Here is a 10,303-nt window from a genome sequence, read left to right on the forward strand (position 1 = left end):
GGGTCTTTGTTGCTTCTTACATCACATCTCTTCCTTTGATTCATGCTTTGGTTCTTCTTTTCCTTATCTATGAAACTCTTTACCAGCTGATATGTGATTAATTTATTCTCTTCTTTTTTTAGCAAATGCCTTAGGACTCGCTTATTTTTGCATTTGGCCTGCTCCGGTTTTTTAGTACTAGTGCCTCTGTGTGTGTGTGTGTGTGTGTGTGTGTGTGTGTGTGTGTGTGTGTTGTTTTGGGCGCGCCAGTTGAGCACTTCACAATTAATCAATATTATTTTCTCTCCTCTTCCTTTATTTGTGGTTGGTAGCTGTGCAGGAGTAAAGGGCATCAGGACCAGCATGACATTCCTGTTGAAGGGGAAAGAGGGAGGGTTTGACTTTCATTTGCTCATGAAATTCAAATACGGGTTATAAGGCTGTGAGGTACAGGGACGGAAAAAACCATTCCTCATCTAATATTCTGACATGAAACATGAAAAGTTTTATGTGGTCAAGCCAGCACAGGCTGATATTGACTGTTATCTACCAAGAATGTGAAGAGAGCAGGCATTCTATGCCTCCGGAAATGTGTGTTGCACAGTCTTAGCCTGTACTGAAAATATGTGCAATTTTATTTTGTGCTAAAAAGAGAGAGGGAGTGTTCATCAAGCCCCCAGTGGGCTCTACCCTAACTCCCACCCACCCCCCCAAAAAAACCTGGTTGCTCTTTAATCTTGTGTATGCCACTCTTTCTAGACCATATGAGAAAATAAAGGTATTTTATTAAACTATGTCAGATTGTGCAGTTAACTATCTGGATATATGGATTTGTGTTTTCTCTTAACGTGTGTGGCTGACCCAAGACTCACGGGCATCCAAGGCAGAAAATCCAGATAGCATTCGTCTATGTCAGTAACCAACGGCCCACAAGTCGTGTTGTTATTTCTTATCTGTGGGGATTGCATAATGATTGGCCCTATTGAACTCCCACTGCTTTCTAAGAAGACAAATAAATTTTGTTTTCTGAAAGCTTCTATGAATTTTGTTTTCTGAAGGCAGCCCTGTATAGGGAAGTTTTAAATGTTTGATGTCTTACTGTGTTTTTATATTTTGTTGGAAGCCACCAAGAGTGGCTGGGGCAACCCAATCAGATGGGCAGGTTGTTGTTGTTGTTGTTGTTGTTGTTGTTGTTGTTGTTGTTGTTGTTATCATTATTATTTTCTAGTCTGTTCCCTCTGTCTTAATAATAAAATAGTCAATCCTTATTGTAAAATAATTCTAAACATGATAAAATTATACTTGTTGAGTACGTCTTAATTAGTGTAAACGTCTTCTTAACCTTGTTTATATCCCAGGATGAGATGCAATAGTAATATCACTAGCAAAATAGATAATTTAATAAATAATATAAAAATGTATTCTAAGCTGTTCTTTATTTCAGATTTTTGAGGGGGGGGCGGGCTTTCACTGTTAGATGTAACTAACTTCTCTTACCTGCCACCACCTTCAGATATTACAGTCTTGCATTCAGTTCTTTCATTTAGTGCAGATTTGCTGCCAATTCCAGGAATTGGATGTGGGATTGTGTGTAAATCAAAATGGATAAAGCGGCGCTCAATTGGCTGCCTTGAGCTGATAGCGTTCTGGTTAGATTGTTTCTTGCTCCGCATGTGCCGTTGTTGAAGGCAATGGACTTTGTAACTACGCACTTGGGCTCTTGTTCCTACAGGGTCTTTCCAAAGGATTTCTGAGCTGCCTCCCTGAGTGCAAAATGCCTTTAATCCCTCGGAGTGTTTGTGTTTGGGGATTTACGAGATTCATCGGCACGAGCAGAAGTCTCCGCTTTGTTCCAACAAAAGGCAGCGGCCTGGCATTTCTTCCCTTAAGCTTTTCCTAGCACAAATGCACCCATCGGAGCCTCGGCGTATTAATATGCCACGGCACAAAGTATTGTCAGCCCATAAAATATGATACATGATAAAATGTATCAATTCTGAGCGCCACAAATCTGCCGTTTCACCTCAGCATGAAGGCAAATGAGTTTCCTTTAGCTCGAGTGAGTTCAGAGATAAACTTCAATTTAACAAAATTTCATTTTGCAAGAACCAGTGGGGCTGCTGCCCTTGGTGTGCGGATTCCTTATCAGTGCGTTAGGCTTTGGAGGCTATTAGTCAACTTAATTTGGGGAAATGCCAGGATAATTTGCTGATTAGATGGGTGCAGTGGAGAGGGGCAGGAGGGTGAGGCTGTGTCAGTACAAAGTTTTTGTTTCACGATCTGTTTAAATGCGCGCAGTTGCTTGATATCATTCGTATGTTGTTTTGTACGCAGGCGTATAAATTGATGTTTGTATTGTGTGTTTGATGTGCAGATAAGCCTGAAGTGCAAGTCCTGCAGAACTCCCCTGCGCAGCCTCTAACAAGAGAAGGAGACCTCCTCAACCTTCTGTGCCAAGTGAAGGGCAAACCAGAGTAAGTGGAGGACCTGAGACTCCGTCAGAACGTGCCCATCCACGTTACTGGGCTGTTTGAATAGAGTGCTTGCCTAGTGGTTAAGAGCGGTGGACTTGTAATCTGGTGAACCGGGTTCGCGTCTCCGCTCCTCCACATGCAGCTGCTGGGTGACCTTGGGCTAGTCACACTTCTTTGAAGTCTCTCAGCCTCACTCACCTCACAGAGTGTTTGTTGTGGGGGAGGAAGGGAAGGGAGAATGTTAGCCGCTTTGAGACTCCTGAAGGGGAGTGATAAAGCGGGATATCAAATCCAAACTCTTCTTCTTCTTCTCCTGGTCTTTTTCTTGAGCATGTTCAGCACCCGGTCCTGTTCTCCTGCGTTGGTATGACGTTGCACGTCTAAAGCACAAGGCCACGAGAAAGCACCTGCAACCATGGTGGGGAACCTGGGGTGGTGGGAACCTGTGGCTCTCTAAGTATTGTCTGACTCTCTCCCAACTCCCATCAGCCCCAGCCCATGTGTCCAGTGGTCAGTGGTGATGCGAGCTGGCATCCAGCCACACCCAGAGGGCTGCAGATTCCCCACCCTTGGTCCACTTCCACTCTTCGACTAGCAGATAAGTTTGTGTGGCTGCAGAAACTTGGAAGTGCCCAAAGGAAACATTGGAGTCAGACTGCAGATAAAATGCTAAGGAAAGTTATCTATTTGAAAATGCTAGGGGTGAGATTCAAGAAAATATAGGTCTCCCCCCACCAATACAAAATACGAAGGGCTTTGCCCTTACATTTTCCCTCTCCTCTGATTTTGTTTTCCACGGTGAACACAGCTTAGATTTTAAGTTGACCTTCCCCTCCAGTATTTTCCTTCTTTGCTCCTGAGCCTGCCCTTTTTTCAGTGTCTGTTTTAAAGCGTGAACCTTAACAGAGACATCTCTGATCAATATGCTCCTGTTTTGAAATTTTTAGCTACAGAAGACTGATCCTTTCCTCTCACCCCAGGCTCAGTCACTTTTTATCCATCATCTTTTACTATGAATTCAGATCTAGGGCTGAAATCCTAATGTCTGCTTACGTGAAAGTAACTCCCCTTGAACTTAGTAGAGCTGACTTCCAAGTAAATGCATAGGATTGAACTGTGCGCTGCTTTCCCTGAGCTTTTCTTTTTTCTGTTTCACTGTTGTATCTCGCAGAGCCCTTTTATTCCTGCGTGTGGTATATTATCCTTCACTTGGTATGTGTAAAGCTTTGCATATTGTGGCTTTAAACTTGTTTTTCCAAATCCTGTGTGAGAAGAGGAAGAGAGAGGGGATGATTGCTCACTTGGAAATTATGTCTCTGGTGTTCTTTGCAATTCAGAAAGCCAAAGGAAACCGAGGGCATTTGGGGCTGATTTACCTTAGTTATGCCTCTCTCCAACAAATGTTTTGCATTGCTTCCAGAAGATGCTAAGACTTTGATGGAAAAGAATTTCAGAGCTGAGAAATAATACCCAAGCATCCACCTGTGTGTGCCCCCACAAAGAAAAGGCTGGGCCTCCCTGCTTTTCCAATTGCATATTGTCTCTCTCTCTCTCTCTCTCTCTCTCTTTCTCCCTGCCCATTAAAGTTGGATATTTGTTACTGAACTCAACTATATCACAGGAAGAAAGAAATGCTACTTATGACATTGACTTAACATGCAAGTAAAAGGGTTAGTAATGCATTTGGGGTTATTGTTTTGTTTTGTCTTCTCCCTGCTTAGGCCTACAGATGTGTCATGGTTAAGAGTAGACGACGAGATGCCTCAACACGTTATAGTGTCAGGTTCAAACCTCCACATTAACAGCCTAAACAAAAGCGATAACGGCACATACCGCTGCAAGGCTTCCAATGAAGTGGGGATGTCCTTTTCCGATTACACACTTTATGTATACGGTACGTGAGACAACCACACCCTTCTTCCAGATGTCTTTATGCTGAATTGCTGGCAAATATTCTGGGCGGGGGTTGTGGGAAGGGGGTGGAATAAGAAAGCAGTTTGATGGAGAAAGCAGCCTCTGATAACTGTTCAAACTTGGCATGTTAAGTGAGTGGGTTGTTTAAAGCACACACAGAAAACCCAAAACCAAGCCTATTTACTTCTGTCTTCTTTCCCCCATCTGATTCAGACTGTGTTTTCTTCCCATGTCAAGTAAGAAACTACTGCCTGCACTGTCATTAAGTGCTGGCTTGGAGAAGGGGAGTTGCCAGATGCAATGAGGGGCAGGGCAATAAACATCTTGGAGTCATCCTGTCTCATTTCACAATCCAGGACAGCTTCAGCCATATTCCCATTTGTATTCCAGTGAAGTCTTTTCGGAAGCATCTGAAAAAATGAGCCCGGGAGTTTTTATTTTTTTTTATTTTAAGCCAGGCCTTCTTTAGCAAGTTAAATAACTGAAGATGTGTGCAGATAATGTAACCCAGCACACAATCTGCAAAGGCAAGTCTCATTCTGCCTGTCTTCACCTGCCAAAGAGGCACTAAAACATTTGATAAGGCATTTTCTTAAAAGTGCCGTTTATGTACCTGCTTTAATTCTGTTTTCCTGGGTTTCTTTTTACCATTCCTTAAAATGTTGTGCCATAAATAGCAGTAATCTTAGCCTGCGAAAAGAAAAATTAAATAATTTCCCACTCCGGAGCTACCTTTCAGAATACGGTCCTTTCAGCCTTGGGAAGACTGGTGTGTTCTGTGTGACATGAACACATTGCTGCTCTGTAGGCTGTGGTGCAGGCAGCGTGGACAGATAAATCAAGGCGTTTAATAATGAGAGCCAGTTTTTTCAGATCATTGTGTTCCTGAATCCCCTCGGATCCAGAAGACTCTTTCTAGGAAAACTTTAGGGGGTGATTGTTGGCTGCAGTCCCATTCCATGAAATGTCACTTCACATGTGTAGGGCATTCAATTTATATAGCAGGCTCTGTCGTAAATGTTGCAGCTTCAGAATCTTTAATGGGTAAGTTGCCTTCAGTCATTCCTTTCCCATACATCCTCTCTAACCTCCCCGCAGCCCCCCGGCCTCCAAGTCTGCCCTCTCCAGCAGCTTAGCGTTGCTCTGCATATTGATGCTTGCGATGCAGCAGCTCAGTCTGGGCTTCTGACCCTGTGCACTGTTCCAAGTTGTTATAATCTGCCAACCGTCATGGGCTTCCATCCTTGACATTAGTTTGCAAGTGCAGAGTTGGAGCGGAGCAGTAGATTTGTTTGCTCGGGGCACAAAGCATGAAACCCACCAATTGCAATCTTCACCCAGGGAGAGGCATTGTGTACTTGTATAGAGCAGCTAACTGTGTAGTTTATTCTTCCCCTGCCCATCCATCAAAATTATGTGTAGGTAGGAACCTTTTAATGGTGTAGAGTAGGAGAGTGCCCTCCTGATGATGTTACCTTTGTGTGGTTGCTCCAGAGAAGGTGTTTTGACTTCCTTGTGTGATTATATAGGCCATAGCTGCCCCTAAGTCTAGTGTAAGAGAAGTGAAACTTGTGTGAATGGAAGTTAATTGGGCTGGAAAGATTAGGAGGACAGTGCATATCAGATGATGTGTACAAGTCTTAGGGAGGACGAGATGGTTGGACAGTGTTCTCAAAGCCACAAACATGAGTCTGACCAAACTGCGGGAGGCAGTGGAAGACAGGAGTGCCTGGTGTGCTCTGATCCATGGGGTCACAAAGAGTTGGCCACGACTAAATGACTAAACTACAAAAACAAGTCTTAGGAAATATTGGTGGGGGAAAACTTTTTAAAGTTAGGATTTAGAAAAGTAACATTTCCAAACAATCTAATCCTTCCTACAGAACAGCTTCTCATGGGTGAGTTGAACAGACGGTTGTCCTTGCCATCGTTACACTGAAAAATGTTTAAATAGTAGGATTATCACTGAAAACAACCAAATGCTTTCAAAGAGAACAGGAGAGATAAAATTAATAATGGAATAAAGCCCATATCCCTCAAATTCAAATGCACCATTCCACATAAGTGCCACCATGTCCTCTTGCCTTGTATCTGAAAAACATTGGACTGATACTTTCTCCCCTCAACCAAAAACCAAGGCTTTCAATCAAAACTGAAATATGTTACCGCCTGTACCCATTTTCAGTGGGAACACCTCGGGGGAGACTGACATGCCTGCCAAATCTTGCAAGTTTAGTTGATGAAAAAAGTGGTGAAGCTAAAAATTGAGAAGGCTCAGGAGACAACACTACGACCCCACGTTGGTCACCAGATCACTCAAAACCTGTTAGGTGTTTGCTATTGCTAATCAGTTTTTCTGTTGCATGAGCCAGTTAGAAGACCATGGATCTGAAGATGTTGTACCCTGGAAATGCATCAAATCAAAGTCTCTTTCAGTACCTGCCTAATACAGTCAAATGCGCTGGCAGTGGAAGCTGGATATCTGTACTGTGTACAGTGTACTATGCATTCTTTTTCTGACCCCGGGGGGGGGGTGTTACCTGGAATTGTCCTCTCCTGTGGAAAGTTACAGCAGAGGTCAGCTTTGCTGACATCATCTGAGGGAAGGAGCAGCCCTCATTTTCTTGATGATCTCCTGACCTGAATTGTGTATCAGTCTTGGCTAAGTTCCTGGTCTCAGGCTGAGGCCCATCAAACCTCTGCTTAAAAATTAACATGCAAATATATTTAAGCAACAAAGGATCTAAGAAATTATCAGCAGCAGAGCCAACCTTCGGCACCAAACTTGCAAAGCCCAGCTAACAGCTACTCCTCTGATGGCATCTTATGTTGGCATCTGATTGAATATGGGAGAATGCCGTCTATAAACACTCAGCAGACAAAACTGGTTTCCGGCTTCTTTGCCTGCTTGGAATCACCCATTTCAACACAGTCTGGCAGCAGGAAAAATAGGTAGTAAACACATTGTCCCTAGTCAAACATGACTCTGTTTGTAGAGTAGCCCCTGCCATGTACAGCTGAGTGGGAGACACAGAATCTTATGTACCAGGCACAATCAACCAATGGATTATTCTGCATCTACTTCAGTTGAATAAGTAGGATCTGCAGGTAGCACTCATAGAATCATAGAATTGGAAGGGACCCAGGGGTCATCCAGTCCAGCCCTCTGCAATGCAGGCATCTCAGCTCAAGCATCCATGGTCATCTAACCTTTGCTTAAAAACCTCCAAGTAACCCCAGCCCAAGTAAAGTTTGTGTGAAAGGGAACTGCATGTTTCGTAAATGTGTTAGCAACAGGATTGTGGAGGCCCCTGGCATGTCACTGTACATAAGTATAAATTCCTTGATGACATTTTGAAGCAGATTTATGGGGGAAGGGGGAGAGAGATCTCCCTCAAAATGGCACCTCTGTGACGAGAGATAGCCTGTCTCTGAGTATCAGGCCCTGGACACAGAGATTGGGCATCACCCTCAGCATCTGACTTGCACCCACAAAAATAACTAGATAAAAATAAATTGTACTGGCCTGCTAGGAGGCTACGTACCTTATGTTTTTCATCCTGGCAACAGGAGAGGAAGCTTAAGCATGCAGCTTCTATTAAGCTTAGCATACTAGTTTTAAAATGCCTTTTACTGGCAGACAAGGCTTGGGGCGGACCTTTCTACCCCTCTGCTGGCCTGCTGTGTTCCTGTGCTTCTTTCAAAGGAGATAGCTCAGAAACCAAGTGGTCTGGTAGAGGATCCTTCCTTTCTCTGCCAGCTAGCTCACTCTCCTGTGTGTAATCCCTGGCCACATTTGGCTTTCAGCGAAATAGTTAAATACTTGACTGGCCTAGATGAACCTCCAGGCTGATCAAGCAAGGCGATTCTTATCAAGTGTCAGATGTTGCAGGCAAAGTTTTTGTGTCAGTTCCCCTACTTATCTTCCAAGTTTTCCAACCTGAACATGCATTGGGGGACCCATTTCTTTTTCTGTTTTATCATGTGTGCACTGGTGGTGGTGCTACTGTTGCCGCTCATCTCAGATCAGGCTGCGACTCAGGAGCAGGTACTAACCTACCAGATGAAGACCAGTGCCATAGGGAGCACCCAACCCTTCTGCTTCCTGATTCCTAGACCAGGCGTCAGCAAACTTTTTCAGCAGGGGGCCAGTGCACTGTCCCTCAGACCTTATGGGGAGTTGGACTATATTTTGGGGGGGAAATGAATGAATTCCTATGCCCCACAAATAACCCAGAGATGCATTTTAAATAAAAGGACACATTCTACTCATGTAAAAACATGTGATTCACGGATCGTTCGTGGGCCGGATTTAGAAGGCGATTGGGCCAGATCTGGCCCCCCGGGTCTTAGTTTGCCTACCCATGTCTAGACCATCAGCTCCTTTAATTTCACCACTTAAGTGAGCTCTGAATTGATTGCCTGAAGGTTTTCCCAAACGGAGGCCTTGACCCCTTGGTATTGCAGTTGCTCCAGACATCTTGGTGGTTGCAAACATTCTCTCACTCAGTGACGCCGCACCCAAGTGATGTTTCCTATCTCCTGAGGAAGTTGTGCCAAACACAATAAAGGTGAAGCACATAATTAAAGTTTGGATGTATTAATTAGAAAATCTGAGAGCTCACTCGGAGATGAAAGAGTAGCAGATGTGTCAATGATGAGAAGTTTGACATGCTCGAGATAAAATTTAAAATCAAAAGCCTCCGAACTGTTTCATGCTCCATTATTGTGGATTCATTCCTGAGTTCAAAGTCTGGTGCTCTACTTAACACATTCAGTTTGATCATTTGGGCACAGATATGTGGTGGGTTCCCCCCCCCCCTTTTTCTTCCCTCCACCCAGTAACTTTTTATGAAGTCGTGATGCTGTCTCTTCTGGATAAATATTTGATGCTTCTTGAGATTGTTTGCTGTTGGCTTTTGCAGGTCAAGCGTCTTCTATACATGGTGCTCCCCCACCTACCTCTTTTTTTTTTTTTTAATGGCGGAGGGAGAAATCCCCTTCATCTTTATCTGTTGGGACCATTAAGGGATGTGATATATTAAACAGGAGGAAAATCTGTGAGCCCAGACAGAGCATTAATATTTATAAGTCACAAAGACATTGACTTTATTTTAAAAGAAATCTCACTAAAATCTTCCATGCATCCAACTTGATATTTAGTCGTGACATTCTCGTTCCCTTTTGTATTTATTACTGGCTTAGAAGTAGTTTTATATCCTGCTGGGATGTATTGATGGAGGGAGAATAATGAAGTTAACTGCTCTGGAGAAAGGCAGAGGGAAAGACGTACTCATCTGCTGTTGATATTTAGTCTGTTAAGCGCAGCAGGGTCTCTCTCGCCTGCCCCACTCCTAGCCCCTAATTTTTAGATTATTATTTTTTTAAGACAGAATAAAGACAAAGCATTATTTTTCTTAATACATTGCAAACCGTCCTCTTAGCCATAGAAAACATGCAACTTTTTTACTTGCTTTGTGTTGTTGTTTTTCATTTGTATTGGTTTTCCCCCCACAGGCTTTTCCCATACCATGTCACTCACGTATCAATGACTAATTTTGTGTTGTGTGTTGCTTCTCCCCACCCCACTGCCACCAATTTGTCCTAATGTTTGAGGGCAGGGAAATGTGTTGCTTTGCTTCAGTCATCCTAATCCAGAGCTTCTCCACCAAATGAATGGAGTCCCATCCTCACAATTTAGCCTGCCCTCTTCTCCTGATACTTAAGACCTACTTCATAAGGGTGGGCAAGAGGGTATAACCGCCATCCTTTATTTTGCTTCTTTGTTAATTTATTGACCAGTTTTATGTTCTGCTCATATTTTTTAATTTGCTTTTTTTCTGTTTCCCTTTTTATGTTTTATCTAGATCCCCCCACAACTCTCCCTCCACCCACAACAACCACAACCACTACCATCCCTGCCACCACCACAGGTA

General features: G+C 43.5%; 1 protein-coding gene across 8 annotated transcripts in view; it reads left to right on the forward strand.

The window, feature by feature from the left end:
• CADM1 (cell adhesion molecule 1) overlaps nucleotides 1-10,303 on the forward strand; it is a 592,123-nt gene that overhangs the window by 242,307 nt on the left and 339,513 nt on the right. For 5 of the 8 annotated variants that reach the window (XM_083714063.1, XM_083714056.1, XM_083714057.1 and 2 more), the window contains exons 6-8: nucleotides 2,354-2,453; nucleotides 4,175-4,347; nucleotides 10,235-10,300. In XM_083714063.1, the coding sequence (XP_083570189.1) occupies nucleotides 2,354-2,453; nucleotides 4,175-4,347; nucleotides 10,235-10,300 (339 nt within the window). The remainder of the gene's footprint in view (nucleotides 1-2,353; nucleotides 2,454-4,174; nucleotides 4,348-10,234; nucleotides 10,301-10,303) is intronic. The other 3 variants (XM_083714062.1, XM_083714058.1, XM_083714061.1) reach the window with 1 other exon arrangement.

The sequence above is a fragment of the Podarcis gaigeae genome (genome assembly GCF_964106915.1).
Source record: "Podarcis gaigeae genome assembly, chromosome: 15".
NCBI classification, from domain to species: Eukaryota; Metazoa; Chordata; class Lepidosauria; order Squamata; family Lacertidae; genus Podarcis; species Podarcis gaigeae.